Source organism: Schistocerca serialis, chromosome 2, assembly GCF_023864345.2.
Source record: "Schistocerca serialis cubense isolate TAMUIC-IGC-003099 chromosome 2, iqSchSeri2.2, whole genome shotgun sequence".
In the NCBI taxonomy this organism is placed as follows: domain Eukaryota; kingdom Metazoa; phylum Arthropoda; class Insecta; order Orthoptera; family Acrididae; genus Schistocerca; species Schistocerca serialis.
The window spans coordinates 94495761-94521903 of NC_064639.1; the positions used below are offsets into that span (position 1 = coordinate 94495761).

Genomic DNA, 26143 nt, shown 5'->3' on the forward strand with positions numbered 1-26143 from the left:
GAATATGGAATCGGTGGGTTCAGGAGGGTAATACGGAACACCGTGCTGGATCCCTACCGCCTCGTATCACTAGCAGTCGAGATGACAGGCATCTTATCCGCATGGCTGCAACGGATCGTGCAGCCACGTCTCGATCCCTGAGTCAACAGATGGGGACGTTTGCAAGACAACAACCATCTGCACGAACAGTTCGACAACGTTTGCGGCAGCATGGACTATCAGCTCGGAGACCATGGCTGCCGTTACCCTTGACGCTGCATCACATCTTTGAACAGTGGACGTTACATTTCAGATGTGTTACGACCCGTGGCTCTACCCTTCAATCGATCCCTGCGAAACCTAACGTTTCAGGACGATAATGCACGACCGCATGATGCAGGTCCTGTACCGGCCTTTCTGGATACAGAAAATGTTCGACTGCTGCCCTGGCCAGCACATTCTCCAGATTTTTCACCTATTGAAAACGTCTGGTCAATGGTAGCAACTGGCTCGTCACAATACGCTAGTCACTACTCATGATGAACTGTGGTATTGTGTTGAAGCTGCATTGGCAGCTGTACCTGTACACGGCATCCAACCTCTGTTTGACTCAATGCCCAGGCGTATCAAGGCCGTTATTACGGCCAGAGGTGGTTGTCCTGGTTACTGATTTCTCTGGATCTATGCACACAAACTGCGTGAAATTGTAATCACAAGTAAGTTCTAGTATAATATATTTGTCCAATGAATACCCATTTTATCATCTGCATTTCTTCTTGGTGTAGTAATTTTAATGGCCAGTAGTGTATTCTTATTTGTGATTGAGGGCGGTTAATTGACCAACATACATCAGTATTAGCATACTAATGTTTTTTTAGGATGGATAATACCTCCAAGTACGTGTGGCAAGATCAAGCCATTAATGCTTATTGTCCCCTGGGCAGTTGACTAGGTGTTGAAGTGCGGATACGCTGATGCTAAATGGTAAGTCTATGCTGGGAGGCAGTTAGGTCCGTGAAGAAATGTCAGGAAGTGAATTACTTGACGTTTTTGTGGGAAGACTGTTAGATGCAGAGAAAAAACAACCAACACACAGATATGTCTACGTATTAACGTACCACAGATAGCAATATCTGCACTTATGTGCATTACACCCTGTATAATAGGTAGAGGCCGTTCGCCAAACTTGCTAGCATATCGAAATTTTCTTTTCTTTGCTACTCAGCTAGAGTAACATCAGTGTGCTCCCCAAAAGTAAAACATAAATTACTAAGACATATTCGAGACAGTAATGGAAATGCTGTGACAATCACCCAAATGCTGCATGACGATCTGATGAAAACTGTCACTGACGGATCGAAAATAACTGATGAGCAGTATGTTCCTCCACTCAGAACTTTTCACTCTCTAGTGTTTACTGCAAACTAACAGGCATTTGTGGGAGTTCTCCAGGTTTCAATGCCACTTGTAGAGAACCAGATCTTAATAATGTATGACATTTGGAAACTTAGTAAATGATACACTGCACCGGAGATAACCCTCTTTATTGGCCAGCAGAACAACGCGATTGATAACTACTGTTGCGTACGATTTTATCGTCCCACAGTACACATCGCGCGTCCGGCAACGGTGTACACTATGATGCTAGCGCCACGGCAGGTAGCAATGTACTGGCACTTGAGAGAATAGCCTTTCCGGCGTTCGTCTTTCGTCACTTTGCTGAAGGATAACTGTGGAGTAACTTGCTCACTGAGGTCGCTATAGCTGAGCTGCATGTACATGGAACTTTGGTAAAGTTCAACAGTTTCTCCAACGATTATGTGAAGGTTCTCAAAAAATAACAAGGTACAGTGGACACTCACTCTACCCTGAATGGAATTCACATGTGAGAGATCCTTAGAAGAAAAAGAAGAAGAAAAAGAGAAAGAAAAAAAAATGGCCAAACCTGTCAGTTGCACCGTCGTATTGCACCACGAACGATACTTGTGCAATGCCTTTAGGACGTTGCTAGAGTCAGTTTGTGGTCAGACTGATGTTGTGTGTAGATGCAACTGCATTATATCGAAGCTCAGTGTAGTCGAACGTGGGCAAATTGATGGGACTCATATGGTGTGCAGTTTCTGAGCCAAGGCAGCAGAAGTGTTTGGTGTTCCAAGAGGCATCATATCAAAGATTCATACCGCATATATGGAGAAACATTGTCGGCCCTAAATGATAACTGGGACGGAAGCGTGTGCTGGGTGATTGTGACGAACAGTCACGGAAAAGAATTGACAAATAAGAGGAAGAACAGGAATTTCAAAACGACTTGACGCAAATGCTTATAACATGAAGACGTGATGCTGAAGCCATAAAACCTGGGCTATGGAGCAGTGTAGAAACGTCAGTTAGTCAGACAGTCCTGTTTGACAGTTTCCAACTGTAAGGTGGCCATAAATTCTCACCTTACAACCACTCATCCACATAATTTGCCGTGAACTGCAACCACAATTAGATATCATTTGATAAGTCGTACATCGTATATATAAATATTTAAAGGAGACTGACATTGTCACATACGCCTTGTAAGTAATTGTTAACGCTTATTAAATGAAAGGTGACGGAGTGTCTTTATTATAGAAACAACGTAACGAATGATTGCCTATACTAATAGATGTTGGAACGACAGTGGAAACGAAATGGCAGGCGGAACTCAAGCCCTGGGCGGAAGGCCCACACAGTTGCGTTGGTCCTGCTTAAACACAGGAAGTAGCAACACGGACAGTGAGACACCTGAGCGCTGGGGAACAATAGAGTCGCGACCGGCCGCTATTGTAGTAGGGCCAGAACGATGACCAGATAATACATCCGAACTTTGCAAATCTTGGACGTAGGTAAAAGGAACGAAGAAGCGGCACCTCGGAAACCACGCAGGCTGCGTTATTTCCAAGGCTTTTTACTCAGAAGCGTACCATCGTATGAATATAGGTATTTTCTCGCAAACTTCCACACCACCGTAGATCGTCTTTGAAGCAGTGTCTTCTAGTGTTTGGTACATAGATGATATCAGTCATTTCACGTTACTGGTATTAGACTGTGCACTCATAATAAGGGGCAGAGTTTGGCAACTGATCAGTAATTTTACTTAGGAAATGTAAACTTTTTTTTATAAAGGTATTTTTTAATCTACAATAAATATACAGGGTGTTACAAAAAGGTACTGCCTAACTTTCAGGAAACATTCCTCACACACAAATAAAGAAAAGATGTTATGTGGACATGTGTCCGGAAACGCTTAATTTCCACGTTAGAGCTCATTTTAGTCTTAGGGAGCACGGAACATTCCAGCCTATGACTCGCGACTGGGGAAGACCTAGAACGACGAGGACACCTGCAATGGACGAGGCAATTCTTCGTGCAGTTGACGATAACCCTAATTTCAGCGTCAGAGAAGTTGCTGCTGTACAAGGTAACGTTGACCACGTCACTGTATGGAGAGTGCTACGGAAGAACCAGCTGTTTCCGTACCATGTACAGCGTGTGCAGGCACTATCAGCAGCTGATTGCCCTCCACGGGTACACTTCTGCGAATGGTCATCCAACAATGTGTCAATCCTCATTTCAGTGCAAATGTTCTCTTTACGAATGAGGCTTCATTCCAACGTGATCAAATTGTAAATTTTCAGAATCAACATGTGTGGGCTGACAAGAATCCGCACGCAATTGTGCATTTACGTCATCAACACAGATTTTCTGTGAACGTTTGGGCAGGGAATTGTTGGTGATGTCTTGATTGGGCCCTATGTTCTTCCACCTACGCTCAATGGAGCACGTTATCATGATTTCATAGGGGGTACTCTACCTGTGCTGCTAGGACATGTGCCTTCACAAGTACGACACAACGTGTGGTTCATGCACGATGGAGCTCATGCACATTTCAGTCGAAGTGTTCGTACGCTTCTCAACAACAGATTCCGTGACCGATGGATTGGTAGAGGTGGACCAATTCCATGGCCTCCACGCTCTCCTGACATCAACCCTTTTGACGTTCATTTATGGGGGCATTTGAAAGCTCTTGTCTACGCAACCCGGGTACCAAATGTAGAGACTCTTCGTGCTCGTATTATGGACGGCTGTGATACAATACGCCATTCTCCAGGGCTGCATCAGCGCATCAGGGATTCCATGCGACGGAGGGTGGAAGTATGTATCCTCGCTAACGGAGGAAATTTTGAACATTAGCTGCAACAAAGTGTTTGAAGTCACGCTGGTACGTTCTGTTGCTGTGTGTTTCCATTCCATGATTAATGTGATTTGAAGAGAAGTAATAAAATGAGCTCTAACATGGAAAGTAAGCGTTTCCGGACACATGTCCACATAACATATTATCTTTCTTTGTGTGTGAGGAATGTTCCCTGAAAGTTTGGCCGTAACTTTTTGTAACACCTTGTATAAGCAGGGACAGCGTTTATCATTTAGTAGGATTAGTTGCCTTCATCATTCATTTATGTTTAGATTGTAATTTATAGAATTAAGAGATCCTAAGATCCGCTGCAGAGGATAGTTAGACAGGGCCAAATCTGCATTTAGCGTTTATTATTTTCCGTTGTGCACATTCATTTTACATCCGCCAGGAGTAGTATCTTGGACAACTTCTGACTGAAATATGGTGGGACTGTGGTGACAGCGATATCGTGGTGTTCCATGAGCTCCATGCTTAATGTGTGAGCTCGTATCACTGCTAAGGATTGTGTGGAAATTCTGTCTCATCTGGTCCATCTGATGGTGTAATATTTGGTGATGCTGTGTCGCAAGAAGGCGGTGCCCCGGTTCAGAACGCTCACATTACCCAGAATTTGCATTGTGCTCACAATTATGAATTTCTCCATCTTCCCTGGCCACCACAGTCACCAGATCTCAACATAATTTAGTCTTTGTAGTGTACTTTGGGAGAGGGGGGCGTGGGCGCTATCCAGCTCCATCACCTTTACGTGAACTTTCCACTGACTTGCAGGCAGAATGACACGATATTCCCTTGAAAACCACACAGGACATGCATTTATGAAATCAGATACGACTGTAACGTGTTCGGAATGGCAAAAATTTTCCTACACCGTATTCTTCTTCTTCTTCTTATACTGGACACACAAACTGTAGCTGGTCCTTGGCCTCAGTCGTTCCAGCCTTCCACACATTACGGCCAGCTTCATCCTCATACCCAAGACCCAGTATCTGTATGCCTTCCATGTTATTAACGTTGCATCTCGATCTCATCCGTCCTAGTGGTGTCATTCCTTCGGCTTCTCCACCCATCACTGTCATTATCACCTTGTTCTCTCCTCTCCCCCTCACATTTCCATACCACCTGAGTCTTTTAATTTTCACACTCCCTACGATATATATAATTGTATGAGCTCTATGTTTTTCTTTATTCTCCCCTGGTCATTTTCTTTCGAAGGTCCACATATTTTTCTCAGAACTTTATTTTCGATAGTGATGAATTTTTCCCCTCTTTTTTTTTTGTCAGAGTCTATGTCTCGCTTGCTTACCAAATTTGTTTTAATGATGGTCAAATATATTCTTATTTTTGCCTGTCTGGAAAGTAATTTAGATAGTATGATGTTATGTATAGCTCCTAGACATCTTTCCACGTCTTGAATTCTCGTTACGATCCGTTGCTCTATAAGGTTTTGTTTGTTAATTTTGACGCTGAGGTAAGTTAAGGTGTCTGTCTTCTGTATTGTTAGGTTCCTCATTATTAGATGGTTTGGTCGTAATAGAGCTCTTCTTCTTATTACCATGAACTTCCTTTTATTTTCATTTACACTTAGACCAACTTTCCTAGCTTCTTCCATGTGTACAGTTCCCATTATCTCCAGGTCTTTCATGCTCTTTCCTATCATCACAATCTCATCTGCTAAAGCCTGAACCTTCATCTTTTTCCCTATGGTGATTTCTGCAGATTCCTGTGTTTACTCAGGATGCTATTGAGCGCCAAATTGAAGAAGGTTGATGATATGTTATCTCCGTGTCTCACTCCTGTGTTTACCTCTAATGTCTCTGTTCTTTCACTCTACACTATGATTCCATCACACACATTCTAGTTAGCTTTATCAGCTTGTCCAGTATCACACATCCTGCCATTGTCGTCCACATCTCCTGTATCAATGTGCTGTCATATGCTTAGTTAAAGTCTATAAACACGCAGAAAGGAATCGCGATTGTTCTCCCAGTTCTCATCTAGTATTTGTCTTACTTTGAATATTTGATCCGTTGTATTAGGGATGAAAACGTGTCTTTGATGTTTCCATACTTTTGTCCAACACCAGTAGGTCACGGTGGAACAGGAGTCTTGTACAAAGATAACGGCACAGAGGCATACAGAAGTAAGGAACAGTGACCGACCTTTTTGTTGTTGTTGTTGTTGTGGTCTTCAGCCCTGAGACTGGTTTGATGCAGCTCTCCATGCTACTCCATCCTGTGCAAGCTTCTTCATCTCCCAGTACCTACTGCAACCTACAACCTTCTGAATCTGCTTAGTGTATTCATCTCTTGATCTCCCTCTACGACTTTTACCCTCCACGCTGCCCTCCAAATAGCAAATTGGTGATCCCATGATGCCTCAGAATATGTCCTACCAACTGATCCCTTCTTCAAATCAAGTTGTGCCACAAACTCCTCCCTAATTCTATTCAATACCTCCTCATTAGTTATGTGATCTACCCATCTAATCTTCAGCATTCTTCTGTAGCATCAAATTTCGAGAGCTTCAATTCTCTTGTTGTCCATACTATTTATCGTCCACGGTTCACTTTCATACATGGCTACACTCCATACAAATACTTTCAGAAACAACTTGCTGACACTTAAATCTATACTTGGTGTTAACATATTTCTCTTCTTCAGAAACGCCTTCTTTGCCATTTCCAGTCTACATTTTATATCCTCTCTACTTCGACCAGTTACTTTGCTCCCCAAATAGCAAAACTCCTTTACTACTTTAAGCGTCTCATTTCCTAATCTAATTCCCTCAGCATCACCCGAATTAATACGACTACATTCCATATCCTCGTTTTGCTTTTGTTGAAGTTCATCTTATATCCTCCTTTCAAGACACCGTCCATTCCGTTCAACTGCTACTCCAAGTCCTTTGCTGTCTCCGACAGAATTACAATGTCATCGGCGTACCTCAAAGTTTTTATTTCTTCTCCATCGATTTTAATACCTACTCCGACCGAGCGAGGTGGCGCAGTGGTTAGACACTGGACTCGCATTCGGGAGGACGACGGTTCAATCCCGCGTCCGGCAATCCTGATTTAGGTTTTCCGTGATTTCCCTAAATCGCTCCAGGCAAACGCCGGGATGGTTCCTTTCAAAGGGCACGGCCGACTTCCTTCCCCGTCCTTCCCTAATCCGATGAGACCGATGACCTCGCTGTCTGGTCTCCTTCCCCGAAACAACCATCCAACCAACCTACTCCGAAATTTTCTTTTGTTTCCTTTACTGCTTGCTCAATATACAGATTGAATAACATCCTGGAGAGGCTACAGCGCCGTCTCACTCCCTTCCCAACCACTGCTTCCCTTTTATGTTTCTAGTCTCTTATAACTGCCATCTGGTTTCTGTACAAATTGTAAATAGCCTTTCGCTCCCTGTTTTTTACCCCTGCCACCTTCAGAATTTGAAAGAGTGTTTTCCAGTCAACATTGTCAAAAGCTTTTCTAAGTCCACAAATGCTAGAAACGTAGGTTTGCCTTTCCGTAATCTATCTTCTAAGACAAGTCGTAGGGTCAGTATTGCCTCACATGTTCCAATATTCCTACGGAATCCAAACTTATCTTTGCCGAGGTCGCCTTCTACCGGTTTTTCCATTCGTCTGTAGAGAATTTGCGTTAGTATTTTGCAGTCGTGACTTATTAAACTGATAGTTCGGTAATCTTCACATCTGTCAAGATCTGCTTTCTTTGGGATTGGAATTCTTATAATTTTCTAGATGTCTGAGGGTATTTCCCCTGTCTCATACATCTTGCTCACCAGATGGTAGAGTTTTGTTAGGACTGGCTCTCCCAAGGCTGTCAGTAGTTCTAATGGAATGTTGTCTACTCCCGGGGTCTTGTTTCGACTCAGGTCTTTCAACGCCCTGTCAAACTTTTCACGCATTTTCATATCTGCCATTTCATCTTCATCTACATCCTCTCCCATTTCTATATTAACTCCACTTACATTGCCCTTACATAGACCGTCTATACACTCCCTCCAACTTTCTGTTTTCCCTTCTTTGCTTAGAACTGGGTTTCCATCTGGCCTCTTCATGTTCATATAAGATGTTCTCTTTTCTCCAAAGATCTCTTTAATTTTCGTGTAGGCAGTATCTATCTTATCCCTAGTGAGATAAGCCTCTACATCCTCACATTTGTCCTCTAGCCATACCTGTTTAGCCATTTTGCACTTCCTGTCAATCTCATTTTTGAGACGTTTGTATTCCTTTTTGTCTGCTTCATTTACTGCACTTTTATATTTTCTCCTTTCATCAATTAAATTCAATAGTTCTTCTGTCACCCAAGGGTTTCTACTAGCCCTCGTCTTTTTACCTATTTGATCCTCTGCTGCCTTCACTTCTTCATCCCTCAAAGATACCTATTCTTCTTCTACTGTATTTCTTTCTCTCATTCCTGTCAATTGTTCCCTTATGCTCTCCCTGAAACTATGTATAACCTCTGGTTTAGTCACTTTATCCAGATCCCATCTCCTTAAATTCCCACCTTTTTGCAGTTTCTTCAGTTTTAATCTACAGTTCATAACCAATAGATTGTGGTCAGAGTCCATATCTGCCCCTGGAAATGTCTTACAATTTAAAACCTGGTTCCTAAATCTCTGTCTTACCATTATATAATCTATCTGATATCTTCTAGTAACTCCAGGCGTCTTCCACGTATACAACCTTCTTTCGTAATTCTTGAACGAGGTGTCAGCTATGATTAAGATATGCTCTGTGCAAAATTATACCAGGGGGCTTCCTCTTTCATCTCTTACCCCCCAACCCATATTCACCTACTACGATTACTTCTCGCCCTCTTCCTACTATCGAATTCCAGTCACACATGACTATTAAATTTTCGTCTCCCTTCATTATCTGAATAATTTCTTTTATCTCATCACAAATTTCATCAATTTCTCCTTCATTTGCATAGCTAGTTGGCATATAAACTTGTACTACTGTAGTAGGCGTGGGCTTTGTATCTATCTTGGCCACAATAATGCGTTCACTACGCTGTTTGTAGTAGCTTAGCCGCACTCCTATTTTTTATTCATTAATAAACCTACTCCTGCATTACCCCTATTTGATCTTATATTTATGACCCTGTATTCACGTGACCAAAAGTCATATTCCTCCTGCCACCGAGCTACACTAATTCCCACTATATCTAACTTTAACCTATCCATTTCCCTTTTTAAATTTTCTAACCTACCTGCCAGATTAAGGGATCTGACATTCCACGCTCCGATCCGTAGAACGCCAGTTTTCCTTCTCCTGATAACGACGTCCTCTTGAGTAGTCTCCGCCTGGAGATCCGAATGGGGGACTATTTTACTTCCGGAATATTTTACCCGAGAGGACGCCATTATCATTTAACCATACACTAAAGATGCATGCTCTCGGGAAAAGTTACGGCTGTAGCTTCCCCTTGCTTTCAACCGTTCACAGTACAAGCTGAGGAAGGCCGTTTTGGTTAGTGTTACAAGGGCACATCAGTCAATCATCCAGACTGTTACCCCTGTAAGTATTGAAAAGGCTGCTGCCCCTCTTCAGGAACCACACGTCTGTCTGGCCTCTCAACAGATACCCCACCGTTGTGGTTTCACCTACGGTACGCCTATTTGTATCGCTGAGGCATGCAAGCCTCCCCACCAACGGCAAGGTCCATGGTTCATGGGGTGGAAGGGAGGGGGGGCTGGTGATCGACCGTAAGACATAAAAAATGTTGCGTCTGTTGTTGAAATTATATGCACATCAAAAAAGTTTTTCATCACCTCCGTTCCGAGAGTTCCGGAACTTGTACCGAAAATTGGAATAGAGATCAACAAAAACATTATTTCCGCCCTTATTATTGCTCATGAAAACAACGCATTGCATGTTGTGCCACCATACAGCGAGACCTTCACAGGTGGTGGTCCAGATTGCTGTACACACCGGTGACCCTAATACCCAGTAGCACATCGTCTTGCACTGATGCATACCTGTATTTTTCGTGGCATAGTTCATCAAGGCACTGTTGGTCCAGATTGTCCCACTCCTCAACTGCGATTCGGCGTACATACCTCAGAGTGGTTGGTCGGTCACGTCGACCATAAGCAGCCCTTTTCAAACTATTCCAGGCATGTTTGATTGGGTTCATGTCTGGGTAACATGCTGGCCGCTCTAGTCGAGTGTTGACGTTATCCTGAAGGATGTCATTCACAAGATGTGCATTATGGGTGCGCGAATTTTCGTCCATGAAGACGAATGCGTCGCCAATATCCTGCCAATATGGCTGCACTATCAGTCGGCGGATGGCATCCACATATTGTACAGCCGTTACAGTGTGTTACGGGTCCACATAATGCCACATCAAAACAGCAGGGAACCTCCACCTCGCTGCACTCGCTGGACAGTGTGTCTAAGGCGTGCAGCCTGACCGGGTTACCTCCATACACGTCTCCCACGATTGTCTGGTTGAAGGCATATACGACAATCAACGGTGAAGAGAACGTGATGCCAATCCTCGGCGGTCCATTCTGCTTGTTGTTGGGTCCATCTGTACCGAGCTGCATGGTATCGTGGTTGCAAAGATGGACCTCGCCATGAACGTCGGGAGTGAAGTTGCGCATAGTGCAGGCTATTGCGCACAGTTCGAGTCGTAACACGACATTCTGTGGCTGCATGAAAAGCATTATTCAACATGGTGTCGTTGCTGTCAGTGTCCTCCGCCCCCTAATCCGTAGGCAGAGCCATCCACTATAGTAGAAGCCCTTGGGCGGCCTGAGCGAGGCATGTCATCGACAGCTTCTGTCTCTCTGTATCTCCTCCATGTCCGAACAACATTGCTTTGGTTCACTCCGAGTCTCCTGGACACTTTCCATTTTGAGATACCTTCCTGGCACAAAGTAACAATGCACACGCGATCGAATCGCGGTATTGACGGTCTAGGCACGGTTGAACTACAGACAACACCAGCCGTGTTCCTCCTTCCTGGAGAAATGACGGACTGATCTGCTGTCGGACCCCCTCCGTCTAATAGGCGCTGCTCATGCATGGTTGTTTACATATCTGGGAGGAGTTCAGTGACGTTTCTCGTGCCGGCCGAAGTGGCCGTGCGGTTAAAGGCGCTGCAGTCTGGAACCGCAAGACCGCTACGGTCGCAGGTTCGAATCCTGCCTTGGGCATGGATGTTTGTGATGTCCTTAGGTTAGTTAGGTTTAACTAGTTCTAAGTTCTAGGGGACTAATGACCTCAGCAGTTGAGTCCCATAGTGCTCAGAGCCATTTTTTTTTGACGTTTCTCAACAGCCAATGGGACTTTGTTTGCGATGCAAAGTGCACAGTGAACGTCTGTCTTCAGGAGTTCTGAGAACCGGTACGATGCAAACCTTTTTTTGATGTGTTTATAAACCAGAGATGATAATGTTGCGTACCCTGTGGTGTCCCATACTGTCGCACCAACAACTGGGGGTTGGGTGACAATAGCGAATGGTGTCTGCCAACACTGTTTTCATCAAGACGGCAACACAATGGCAGGTCCATTCTTATGCTGCACGCAGATCCAGGACTCATAAAAGGTGGCATGATGCTACTTATGTATCCAGTATTGTTCGGAACGCTTCTGCTGGTTCAAATATATCTGCAGCTGCAGCAAGTGTAGCAGCAACAATAGTTATCATGCTTCCTGATCATAGTACTGCAGAGGTTGTACTGTCTATGTAATTGTCTGACTCCAAACAACCCCATTTATGACCAAGGCAAGAACTTCAACAAACGTTTCGCATAATACGACAAGTCGCAAAGGTGCTGTTGCTATTGTGACTGATCCTGTGCCTATTGGGATGTTGCCAATGTCGTCTGTCTGCAAATGTACACACAGTTATCACGACCCTGCCTATGAACAGAACGCCGCACTTGAGTGGGTTGCAGCAAATGAGTTGAATGTAGGGACTGATTAGTCTGTGGAAAAGTAGAATGGCCACTCATCATGGCATAAGAGGACAGTCGCGACCAATGATCATATCTGCATCATCACTTTGCGTGCAGAAGGCTTGTGAGCCGGAGAAGTTTTCGACGTGTGCAGCAGAGTCAGAGTGATGTGGTGCAGAGAGAGAATCAATGCCAGTGGACCGGTAGTGTTGTCGACCTACGCGGAACAGGCCGTCCATGTTCAACAAATGCACAGGATAAGCAATAGCTAAGGCTTTTCAGTCACAATAACCGTGGGCTGAATGACCTGCAACTGAATACGACGTTCCAGGAGGTAACAGAACGTGATGTACCGCTTCAAACTGATATGGCACGATTGAATGCTGTGAATCTTGTCGACGGCCAAGGAGAGTACTTTGTCGTACACCACAACAGCAGGGACACCGTTAAAGGTGGACCAGAACACATGCAGAGTAGACGTCTCAGGTGCTCGCACTGGGTGGGGAAATTTGGATCTGTTTGTGCCCTGATAATCACAGGCAGGTAATATCGAAGGTCTCCAACATTAAGTCCCACATGTGGAACAACGTGGTGCTGGATGATGATCTGGGATGAAATAACATTGGACCATCGTACAACTCTCGTGGTTATTGAGGGCACCCTTACAGCTCTATAGTATGGGGACAAGATTCTACAGCCATTAGTGGTAGTGTATCGCCAAAATTTTGGTGACAGTTTGTCTTGATCACGTGCTCATCGTGTTGTTCCGGTGAACACGTTCCTACACCAGGCTAGGCTCACCATAATGGAGTGACCTCTTTGTTCCCCAGACATGCACTCAATCGAATACGTGTGGCATCGATTCAAGCAAACTGTTCTTGGACGTTGACAATGACCACGCTCTCTGGGCGACTTGTGACTGAATAGCTGGCGAAGGGTGAGGCAGTTTGTCGCTGGGCTGTCTCTATGGTCTTATCGCTGGCATGCAACGACGGATTAATACCCGCATCTGAGCAAGGCGACATTCCACCAAATGACGTCGCTCAAGTGGGCTGTGACACACCCCCCCTGTGGGAAGAGACGAGTCTGTCGTTATAGATTCTTTTTTTTTTTCATTTTCATTTTACATTTTCGTGTTGATGGTCTGGGTGCCTTGTATATGAATAGACACGAATGCTTCAGAGCCAGTTTCTGCCTTGTCTGCCACGAATTTCGAAATTTAGGAGTGATGCACCACTGTTTTTGATGTGCGTACATGACACAGCCGTACACTACGGTACAGACGTGTGAACAGCATATCTGCCCTCTCGGGTGGTTGTCGCTTGATTAAAGCCCTCCTAGTCCCACCGGTTCCATATTCGCGTGGTAGTCGTGGGACCTCGTCGAACGTAACAAGCAGGATTATGTCGTAAAGGAAGACTGCAGTCTTCACAGGCCACGAATTTGGACGTTTTTCACGAGTTGCAGTACTGTTTTCTCACAAGAAACTTATTTCCAAATGCGATATCTGACTCAGAAAATCACTACACACTTTTTTCTTGTACACAGCTACTGCATCCGTTTACAGCTGCCTACTTTGCACATTTGACTTGTATTCGGAAGCACGTAGCACCGTCTGTGCAGTTTTGAAGTTCGCTGCCTGCCACTTCCACGGGCGTGCGGGCAGTGCAGCAGTGTGGCAGTGCGCGGCGCCTGCAGCCGGCGGCGGGCCGTGTGTTGCAGGCGCGCCGGTGGTGCACCCCAGCAACGCGACCGTGTCGGCGCGCAGCGGCCAGAGCGTCACGCTGCGCTTCGAGTTCTGCGCCAACCCGGCGGCGCAGCGAGCCCTCTGGCTCGTGTCGTCCGCCGCCGCCGCGGCGCTGCTGCGGCCCGGAAACGCCACCGGCCGCCTCACCGCCCACAACCTCACCGTCAGTAGCTCTCTGCTCTACGCTCTCCTCTATTGCAACATTTCCCTCACTTCTCCACACTCAGCTCGCAACTTCTGTTCCTCTTCTGTTTGTGTTGTTTCCTGCGTTTTCGAGCATAGATTCACCTTTTTTTTGTGCTGTGTTTTCCTTTTTTCTGTCCATTTACTTACTTACTTTTTCCTTTCAAAGACTTTTAAATTCAGTATTCCATTCTTGAAATAGTTCCTTTCTGTTACTTACAGCGCTTTGTTGTTGTTTCTTTCCATTCTTTCTTACTTCCCTACTTCGTACATTATTAAATTTATTTTTCAAGCCTTTAAATAGTTAATTCCTATCATGCTCAATTATTTGCCATTCTTTCTCATTTCCGTACTTCATGCAGTTCTTTGCTTATTTAAATTTATTATTTCAGTCTTTAAATAGTTTATTTCCATCATATACAATTTTTTATCGTAGTTTCCTTCTATATATGATTATTTCTTTGTATTTCTATGTCTGAATATCTTTTGTATCTATTTCTGGTTAAAGCATAATCTCTTTCTCTCCTACTATTTCTTATATCTGTTTTATATCTTTCTAGCTCTATCTGATATTTTTGCAAGGCATTTTAATTCACTAATTCATTCTATTTTACCTGAATTTCTATGTATTTTAGTTAACTGTTTTTATATTTTTAACGAAATTTATATTTTTTACTGATTTCTCTATTTACCAATTATTAGAAGATGTATATTTCATGAAAGTATTGCAAAATCATCTGCAAAAGATGGGTATTTCACTGTGCTTCCATTCTATTCCTTCTTCCTATTGGTCCCGTGAAGATGGACTTAGGCTAATTACCACGCAGACAGAGTCAAACAGACAGTTATTCCTTCTGCAATCCATCTGGCAATGGAGCGAGTTGAAATCTTAATACCTTTCACAATGGGAGGTTCCTTTTGCCAACACTGGAGCGTGATTTGTGGAACATATGAAGTCTGTGTACGCACGCACACGCGTGAGAGAGAGATAGAGAAAGAGAGAGAGAGAGAGAGAGAGAGAGAGAGAGAGTGTGTGTGTGTGTGTGTGTGTGTGTGTGTGTGTGTGTGAGAGAGAGAGAGAGAGAGAGAGACAGAGACAGAGAGAGAGACAGAGCGAGAGAAAGAGAGATAGAGAGAGAGAGATAGAAAGTGTGCGAGAGTGTGCTTACCTATTTAGATCACTGAAAAGCGAGGTTATTGGCGTCCATGCCAAAAGAGTCTGACACGAATCTTCGAAGGTCGTTCAGTAAATAGTGTTCCGCCATCTTTTTCTCAGTATATATATCTGCTGAAGAAATGGAATTTGGTCACAATATCCGTCCATGTTCTTTGAAATGTAATGTTTTTCTGCATATTCTCCGTCACGTTCTATGGCCTTACTCCAGCGTTGTGTACGATATGTATTCCATATTGGTAAGGCTTCTACGCTGCGCTCGTAAAATAACGGAACGAAGATTAGAGGTTAATGTTCCATCGACAGTGAGATCATTAAGAGACGGAGCATCACCCCAGATTATTGAAGGATGCGATTGGAACACGCTTGTGCCCCTTTCTGAGGAACCATATCAGTATTTGTCTGCAGCCATTTTGTGAAATCACGAGAAACCTAAATCGGTATGGCTGGACGCGGGTTTGAATGGTCGTCCTCCCGAATTTGAGTCCAGTGTCCTAACCACTGCAACGCCTCGCTCTGTACCGTCGTATGTTTCCACTCCAAGAATTACACTGTCATCGTCGTCAAAGTGTGCCTCACATACAGAATCTTAAGTGGTCCAAACAGATGCGAGTTGTGATATGGGCTATAGTGTGGACAAAGCAATGATTTCCAACCAAATCTGGCGATGTCCTCCCGACTTATGAGACTTTTGTGTTGACGCATAGTCTCGCGTTGGAGTAACATTTATTTAAGATTCTTGTCAAACGAACCACACTGGAAGTGGTTCTTGAGTTTGTTGAGGGTCTTCACACATGCCTCTGAACTACCATAATGGCAACATATCTACGAGAATGACGTTATCACTAGCCCAAATGATTGTAAACTTAACTCTTCCACCAGCTGGACCCGTCTTCAGTTTCTTCTTTTTCGGGGATTGCTGTTGATGCAACTCCAGTGAGTACTTATTTATTTCCGGCTAAAACAACCTGTTACAAAAAGGCCTCACCATTGGCCGCAAGCTGCTCCAAGAGTTCGGATGCCATGACTTTGCTTTGAATCTAGTTGTCCGTTATGAGCATTCGTGGAACAAATCCTGAGAACACCTTTCAATATCCAAGAGTGTCATTCATTGTACGTGCAGTTACAGTGCTCGCTGATAGCTGTGGATACAGTTTTCGAGTTGCGGTGCATCTATCTGCACTAATAATGGCATCAACCCGATTCCCCATGTCGGGAGCAGTGGCCGCCTCAGGACGTCCCTAATGCGACGTCATGGAGCTCAGTTTCTCCACTTACTGGCGCTTTAACTCTCTTTATTCATCACCCAGAACGACCCCAATCAACTGCATCGTTACGATACGCTAGAAATCAATTTTTATGGTTAAAGACCACGGATTCTCTTTCGGCAGCCGAGTACTCAAATAAGTTACGTTTCTTGAAAGGAATGTCTTGCGTAAACGCAGTTCCGTGGATCACTGTCGTTCCGCCGTTAGTTCACATTCTTCGAAACTTCGCATACTCGCAGAAGAAACTTGAAATCTGGAGCACCTGAAATGCATTCTCTGCAAAAAAAAAAAAAAAAAAAAAAAAAAAAAAAAAAAAAAAAAAAAAAAAAAAAAAAAAAACTGTGTAAAACAAATCACAAATTTAAAGGAACAGGGATGATATTTATTTATTTATTATTTTCAATAAAGATCACTCTTTTAAAAGGAACATGTAGATCATTTCATGGTATAGGATTTGCATTACATATTGAGTGGTGAGAGAAGCGTGAGGTTCATTGTCAAATGTGCACACCGACTGCACTCGGCACATCCCAACTGCGTGGGGGGTCGAGGAAGACTGCCTGAAGATAGTTGGCAAAGGTTTACCGATCTATGAACCTCATTGTGGGCTTGCTGCAAGAAATACTACAAGTCAAGTCGCGACTTGGCAGCATCCCCATAGAGGTACGCGATCGTCCAACCTTTGACCCAGATGATCGACTGTGATTTAGCCGCCGGAAGGTAGTCACTCTCCGGATGTAAGAAGGAAGCAGGTGTAAAATGTTTCCGGGTCACACGGAGGTAGCAAGCCACCATCGGTCTTCCTAGGAGCCAGACGTCCTCCACCGCAATACAAGTTAAGCGGTGATGGTCGTCATCCACTTGGCGACATTTCGGGCATAGTGGAGTGTTCACTAGTCCAATTGCATGGAGCCGTTGGTTGGTGTTGAACTTGCCACAGGCGACAGAGAACCACAGTTCCCGAACGAAGGTAGGAAGGAATTTTTGGTGCACATGTCTCCAAATCTTCTGCCAATGCAACCTGGAGTGTTTGAGTTCAATGACATTACGACTTATTCGTCGTAGCAGCCAAACATAAAAATCCTTCGCTCATGGCGGTCTCGTGCGCGGAAGCTCGTCTCTGATGTAACCAAGTTCCACGATAAATGTTGATACATGCGCAAAATGTGGCATAATGTTGCCCACCGCCACCGGAGGTGTGAGGGACGAAGGAACTAGGAGATCCAGTAGGCGGGATGTAAGGGAATCACGCCCGCTACGCCATTGCTTGTACATCGTGGCTAGAAGGAGCGCCGTCGCTCGGCAGTGAACATTCGTAAGTCCGAGTCCCCCCTTGTCCGTAGGGAGCGTGAGCGTTGCGTATCGCACCTTCAGTGCCGATCGAATCATCACAAAATAGCCTAGTGCTGATTGAAGTCGACGCTCGAGCGTGAGTGGTACGGGCAGGATCTGCGAAATATGCACCATTCGAGAAACCACATAAGTGTTCAGATACTCGGCTCGCTGCAAAGGATCAAGGCGCCGTCGGACCATGGTACGTGTTGTCTGTAAAATACGTCGGTAGTTAACTGCCGCAGTATGTTTTACAGATGAGGTAAAGTCTATGCCGAGATAGCGGAATCGTTGCACATAAGAAACGGACTGATTTCTTCCGGTGTAAGGCCCCTTCCAACCGGCATTGCCGCCGATTTGTTCATGTTCACTGCGCTACCCGCCGTCACACTGTGGTCCAACAACAGTTCAAGGACCGTCTTCACCCCTTCCTCAGAACGAACGAGCAGCAGGTGGTCGTCCGCATAGGCACGACATTTGAAGGTGTAGTCCCGTAGTTCCGTCCCAGAAAGAGAAGTTGTTAGCCTCCCAATTAATGGTTCCAAGGCTACCGCGAACAACGGCATCGAAAGAGGGCAGCCCTGGCGAATGGATCGTCGAATTTGAATGGGCCCTGTTATACGCCCATTAACCTGTACCAAGGATTGTGCGCGCCCATAAATCCTTCTAATGAGACCAGTGAAACGGTCTGGAATCACATTTGTTCCAGTACAGCGTACAGATAGTTGTGGCGCACGTTATCAAAAGCACTGTCAAAACCAATCGCCACCATCGTCGCTTTAAGCCGGCACTCCTCCTCCAGCGCTATCACATCACGGCATTCGCCAGTAGCTGTTTGCACATTCACCGATCCACCCGGTGTCGTCTGTTCTGGAGAGAGAACGCTACGAATTAACATACGACATCGGGACGCTAGCAACCGTGCAAAGATTTTATAGTCGGCATTAAGCAGGGTGATGGGGCGATAATGTGTGACCGTAATTCCTGGCTTCGGGTTAAGTACTGGCACCAAGAGGCCTTCCATAAAAGCCGGTGGAGGCCTTCCATAAAAGCCGGTGGAACAGGCGCATCGGAATTTAAAATCTCGTTGTACATTTCCGTCTATCGCGGTGCCATTTCGTTGCGAAATTCTCGATAAAATTCGGCAGGAAGCCCATCAATGCCTGGGGACCGATTCAACGCACCTTGTGCGATCGCATCATGTACTTCCTCACAGCTAATGGCTTCCAGTAAGGTTCCCGCGGCTTCCACCGTCAGTGTACGGAAGACGTACGTGAGTATACGGTCGAGGTCATCGACAGGGGCTGTTTCTTCCCGATAGATGTGTTGGTAATGGTCGACGAATGCAGAGACAATGTCCGCTTGACGCGTCACTCTTCGGTCCTCGCGGGTTATTAATTCCCGTACCAAAAGGCGTCGTCGGTGCTTTCGTTCATTCACGACGTGGTGCATGGAAGGAATCTCGTGCCTTATCGTATCGTGACACCTGGCGCGCACCATGGTTCCCTGAAGATGTTTCCGAGCTAAAGCCACTACTTTAGCTTTGATTCTTTTGCGTTCGATCCAGATGTCCTGTCCCGGCGGACCATCATCCAGGTCGCTCAGTGCTGCAAAATAAAAGTTGGTCGTACGGCGGCGCCATTCTGCCATCTCCCTGCTATATGAGATGAACATACGGCGAACCGCTGGTTTAGCACAAGTCAGCCACCAATCAAGCATCGTCGCATACCTTCCAACCTTTCCCTCGCACATCGTCCATGTCTCAAGGATCCGTTGACGGCATTAAGGATCATGTACATGTTGAATCTTTAGTTTTCACGCGGCCTCACTGTTCCACACATCTCTACGGGGAAGAAGCACCGTACAGATTTAAGCCCTGTGATAGGAAAATGCCAATGGTCAGCGTTCCGCGTCCTGGACATCATTTGCATGAGCCCGTGAGATATAAATGCTATCTAATCTGCTCGCCGAATGACTTGTCACACAGGTGTATCCCAGTGCATCTCCATGTCGTAATTCCCACGTGTCACTAAGTACAAGGTCGTTGACAACGATTCGCAACTCCTGGCTGATGTTTGCTTGCGGCCATTGGTTTTTCTGGCTGAGAACACAGTTGAAATATCCACCAATTATTACATTCATAACGTCCATGGAATAGTGGGGCAATGTCTTCTGCATAAAATCGCGATCTTTCCCGCCGCCTATTATTTCCCGACGGTGCATAAAGATTGATGATGCGTGTCCCAAACGTCGTGAAAGCCATTCCCTGGCCGACGGAAGATAACACACATTTTCCACTGGGAAGCCATCTCACACGTAAACTGCCACCCTACTCCCATTGTGATCTCCGTGTGACGAATAGGATTGGTAGCCTGCGATGCATGGGAGTGCAGCTATGTGGACTTCCTGCAGCAAAGCAATATCCACATCAGATGCCGAAATCGTTTCCTTCAGTAGGTGTATTTTGGCCGGTGAACGCACGTCATTTATATTTAATGTCGCAATACGGTTCGCATGACGTTGAATCCCACTCTGTCGAGGCGCAACAACATCTCCCTGCATCGGCGCTGGGGGCTGAGTTAGAAGACGTTCTCTCGCCCCTCTCCCTTCACCTTCAGCAATTATTAGGCCGTCTTCTTGAGTGCCGGCTGCCTCTGTATGACGTCCTGCGCCTCCTCAATATCGTCATACCACATCTTTTCAGGCAGTGATATATTCGTGTCCATAGCCACAGTATCTGCGTCTGGAGAGCCAACTGGCTTGATTCCTCTTCAGCATCACCACGTCCCGGTACCGTCAATGTGACAGACCCCTGCGGTCTCATCGAACAGTTTCCATTGCCCCATCCTGTTTCGTAGAGGCTGTTGTGTCGTCTTGGTCCACAGGCACATCGTCGTCGGAGCAAGGGGAATCATCCCGAGGAGATGTCATGCGATGCCGCCGTTTCCTTCTTTTCGGGGAACGTTCTTTGCGTGATCTTCCTTACGTGTCCTCAGATTGTAGGAAATCACGGCTGCCCGACAGGAAAGCAGCCATAGGAACTGGAAGTGTTTCGAGTCCCATCGTTGTACTTGGTGGGAGTTCGGTCGAAGCTGATTTTGTCGTCACAGAGTGTGTTCCAGACGGAACAGCATCCGTAGTGGCTGGAACTGCTTCGTTTACTATCGGTGTGCTTGGTGGGAGTTCGGTCTTATCTGATGTTGTCGCCGTAGATTGTATGTTCGATGGAGCAGCATCCTCTGTCATCCTGACCTCTGCTACAAGGTTTCTGAGAGTCCAATCTTGATCTTCCACGGGGGCTGTGTCCCTTCGGTCATCAGCGGGCGTAGTGAGTGCTTTGGCATAGGTGATCGGTAGTACTATCATCGCCGGCGACGGCTCTTGCACATCTGAAGGCAGTTGCGTAATCCGCCGTTGCATACAGTTCGATCAGAGGTGTCCCTCCTAGCCACAGTCAGAACATGTACGTGGTTGACCATCGAAAATCACCACCGCCCGACAACCACCAATTGTCAGTTAGAACGGTACATGCTTCTGAAGATCAATAGTAATCTGTCGCACTCCGTTAAGAACGGGATACGTGGCGAATTGTGTCCAGCGTTCTGCGGTGTGACCATGTACCGTGCCGTATGGTTTAAAAGCCTCGATACCTTCGTCAGCCGGGAGCTCAAATGGCAGCTCAAAAACACATATTGTCCGTACACCCAGACCAGGACGTTCTACAGTTACCGTGCCGACGTTCCCGTCACTATGGCAAAATCGGAGACCTGCTTGTGTCGCCTGTAGAATTCTCTCACACGCCGCGTCATTTACCATCTTAACATACACCGTGGGACTGATGATGAACAGGTGAATTTCGACAATATCGTTTGGTGGTATCTTGACTTCCTCTCGAATGAATCGTTCCACTGCTAAAGCCTTTGGTCTTTCGTAGGCTTTGCAGAAATTGAATCGTAATGTACTTTTCCTGTACTTGTTCGCCATGATCGTTGTTACTAGCCCGCGCGAAGACTAAGTCCACAAGTAAACAAACACTCGCAGACGCCGCACAGGCGGAAGTATCGGACCTCCGCTTCGCACGGCCGCTAGCGCCGAACTGGAGACTAGCCTTATTTATTCTTAATACGCTTACGCAAGTCTTACAAGAAGTGTATTTGCCGTATTTTGGAAACGAAAGCACTGATGTGTAGGGACTGCAAAAGATTGGTAAGGCAACTACACATTCTGCTGAAAAGTATCCGGACACCAGTACGTAATACAGAATCGAACCCGAGACTTCACGAGAGGCTGACCAGGCAGGTTAAAACCAACTTGGGGGTTACTGTGCTGGAAGCAGAGGAGCAGCAACACCAGAGTGGTTCGTTCTGGAGACTCAGTGACTTCGCAAGTGGACTAGTCATCGGTCGTCATCTAAGTAACAAATACATTAGCGACAGTTCGATTCCCTCTAAAGCTGCCCGAATCGTATGTTAGTGACGGAGTTTTAAACTGGAAACGCGGAGGAACAACCACAACCAAACTAAAACTAGGTAGACCTCATGTACTGTCGGACAGGGACCATGGATCTAGCCGTGAGTGGTTGTAAGAAATCGCAGGAAATCAGCGTAAGAAACGATTCCTGCTTTCCGAAGTGCTATCAACACTGCACCTAGCGCAAATACTGCGGTTAGGGATTTAAAAATGTTCAGGTTCAGTGGTTGAGCAGCTTCTCCTAAGCTACATATCGATATCGTCAGTGCTAAACGACGCTCGACGAAGTGTTAAGGGAGACTCCACTGAGCACCGGGTGAGTGGAACCGAGTGAATTGGAGTAATGAATCATATGTAAATGTCGTGTGACTAGGGCCTCCTGTCAGGTAGACCGTTCGCCGGGTGTAAGTCTTTCGATTTGACGCCGCTTCGGTGACTTGTGCGTCGATGGGGATGAAATAATGATGATTAGGACAACACAACACCCAGTCCGTTAGCGGAGAAAATCTCCGACGCAGATGGGAATCGAACCCGAGCCCTCAGGATTCACATTCTGTCGCGCTGACCACTCAGCTAGCGGGGGTGGACAATGAATCATCTGTCGCAGTCCGATGGAAGGGTTTGGGCTTGTCGAATTCCTGCAGAATGTTACCTCGGGTCATGTGTAGTGCCAGCAGTGCCGTACTGAGGGGGTATGGGGGTACTACTTGTGGTTAGGATATGCTCTTCTGATGGCACTTACGAAAACTCTAAAATGGTAGGGTACGAAACGATTTTACAGCATAGTGTACTGTTTACAGTTGAGAGACAGTTAGGATTGGCTGCATATGCATGACACTACATCCTGTCCTTAATCATCATCTGTCAGGCAATGGTATGTGGACAATAACATTTCTGAAATGGCTTCACCCGACGTGGGCCCAGTGGAAGGTCGTTGGGATGACACAGAAGGTCGACTTCGCTAGCCTGCTGTTCCTCCACAGACAGTTTCCTGAAAGCGTCGGTAGCAGTGTAGAAGTCAAGATAAACGTGAACGGCGGTCACACCCAGCGTTAATGTCCTTTAGTACCCGTCTGTATACCTTTGTTCGTATAGTGTGTATCTAATATATCACAAAACAAAATTCTATAACTAATTTTTATCACTGCGACTATATGGTCAACATCTAGGCCTAAACCAGTAACAAGAGACTGGAACTAGTTTACTGTTATCCGCCATTTTACATTTATTTCCACAAAAAGTTTCGAACATTCATCACGAAGTGTTAATACGCTGATGTCCAAAATTAAAACAAGAAACGGAAATTTTGTAAGGCTGCGTTTATTTTGCCTCAAAGCAATATAAACAGGTGATAGTAGAGTAGAAACAATGCAAAGAATTTAAAAAGTAAACAACTGCAACATGCATAGTGGTAGGCGAAAATGTTCTTCGCTTTTTGCAACTTAACAGATTTGCTCACACATTCCGACGACTGGTCAGTGTGCTCAGTATGGGGTATGGCCCCCTCTGGCAGCAGTACACGTTGATAACGACGGGGCATGCTGTGATTGATGCCATCAGTCTCATGTTGAGGCAGTAACCACCTTTCTACGTGCAGAGCTGCTCGCAGTCTTGGAGACTGGTTGGTGGATTCTGACGTGATGCAACCCACCTCTCTAATGCATCCCAGACGTGCCCTATGGGATTCAAACCGGGAGATCGGGCAGGCAACGTCATTCCATCTTCCGTTTCCGAGAAAACATTAACCACCCGTGCTCTATAAGGTCGGGCATTATCGTCCATCAGTATGACGTCTGGGCGCACAGCACCTCGCAACAACCGCATATGAGGGCCCAAGATCCAGTCACGATACCTGACTGCAGTTACACGTCGCCGATTCTCCTGTACAGTTACATGAATAGGGGTCCGAGCTGTAAAAATAATCCCTGTCCACACAGTTAGGGATTCTCCTCGATATCTGTATCTTTTTACAATGTTTGGGTCCCGAAATTGTGTTCCACATTCGCTCCAGATGCGAATCCATCGATACTCACTCTCCATACTTAATCGGGACTCAGGTGTGAAAACATTACTGAGCCACCGTTCGACGCTCAGGTAGCATGTTGATGATTCCACTGTGGACGTTCCTTTCTGTGAAGACGGGTCAAAGATAGACACACCAGGTGCGACAGTAAGCCTCTTGCTCATGGTTTGCCTCGATACAGCACGCCCAGTGGATGGTGCGGGCTCACAAGCCAGTTGCCTTGCACTAATAAGGCGGTACTGTCGTGCCATTACGGCCAAATGACGGTCCTCTCTTCTGAAGTCACACGTGGTCGGCCCTGTCCTGGTCTTCGGGATACAGTTTTGGCGTCAATGAACTACCGCAACATTCGAGAAACAATAGAACGTTTTATACTAAGCCGTCGGGCTACATCAATTTCCGGCTCTTCTGCTTCCGTTCTTCCTATGGCCCTCCACCGCATAGCGTTTGGTAAGTGTCTTCTCTGCGTCATAGTACAGCGCCTGCGACTGCGTACATAGCGGCTTTAGATGCGAGACTACTCGGACAACACTTGCTCGTCCCATAGGTGCGCCGATGTCATCGTTGGCACGGTTACCCCTTGACCGGAATGCCCTCTTCCGCGTGGAACAAGATCTTACGGACATCTGGTAGACAGTTTGTATGATTATATCGCGAATTAGACGCAGAGAAATAGCGGTTTGTTTCTTTAATTTTGGACACCACTGTATATGGATTAACAGAGCGTGTATGTGTTACGGCGTTGGAGTAACCCGTGGCACTTTCTCCAGTGGTCACAGGATGCTTTTTCTTTTGCGTTATATGACGTACACCGTCACACTTTGTAAACAGTAAGGAAACAGAGATGACGTCTAGGAAATGGTTGTCAGCAGCTGACGATGTACCTGCAGAAATTTTTCTGCGATGCCGTGTGTAACGCTGGTGAACGTGGCCACAGCTTAGTGCGTGCGCGTTGCAGGCCGGCAGTTCGCCGCTGTGCCGCGAGGCTGCGCTGACGCTGGCGGCGGCGTCGCCGTCGGACGCGGGCGAGTACTCGCTGGTGGTGCGGTCGCCGCGCGGGCTGGCCGAGGGCAGCGTGCTGCTCGCCGTGACGCGCGCCTCCGGCCTGGCGGCGGCGCCGCGACGCCTCCCCGCCCCCGCGGCCGCCGCCGCAGCCGCCGCAGTCGCCGCCCACGCCGCGCTGCTCGCCGCCCGCCTCGCCGGCGCCGGAGCATAGCCGCCCCCGCTCGCTCCGACCGCTTTCCGGCCACCCGGCGGCTGTCAGTCCTCCGACCCCACAGTGACCGCTCCGCGGCCGCAGGCTGGGAGCGCCGCCCCGCCTACGAAAACTTTGACAGAGGCGAAGGCTGCAGTGGCTGTGCCCAGCCTTCTGTGATAACACGACGTCCTGACCCTCATACGAGCTACACCCAGCGATGACTGTATCCTCGTCTCCAGCAGACACACACTAGTGGACAAACTTTGGAAATAGCTATCACTGTGAAAAGTCGAGACTGTCACGGACAAACAGTTTAGTACCATCTAAAGGGCAACGTGTACTTTGTAGCCAGCAAAGACTCTACTCTTCCCATCCTGTACTTTAGTCTCAGAGTAAAACACACAAGTTTCTGGATGGATGTTAACGACAGATCAGTAGAACTTAGAAATCAATTCTCGACTACCTACATTCCTCTGTAAGGTTGCATTTCCTGTACTTTCTTTGTATACATGTCGTTATACTTTGGAAAACAATTACACTCGCCACTATTCTCACGTTACAGTAATTTTTCGTATGTCCACGTGGTTACTCTAATACAAGCGTATCATTACAGTCGCACTTA

At 46.3% G+C, this 26143-nt stretch overlaps 1 protein-coding gene across 1 annotated transcript in view; it reads left to right on the forward strand.

Annotated features, from left to right (window-relative positions):
- LOC126455748 (hemicentin-2-like) overlaps positions 1–25698 on the forward strand; it is a 408606-nt gene extending 382908 nt beyond the window's left edge. Inside the window, exons 10-12 of the mRNA XM_050091516.1 lie at positions 13849–13982; positions 25282–25431; positions 25624–25698. Of these exons, the coding sequence (XP_049947473.1) occupies positions 13849–13982; positions 25282–25431; positions 25624–25698 (359 nt within the window). The remainder of the gene's footprint in view (positions 1–13848; positions 13983–25281; positions 25432–25623) is intronic.
- Positions 25699–26143: the final 445 nt, after the last annotated feature.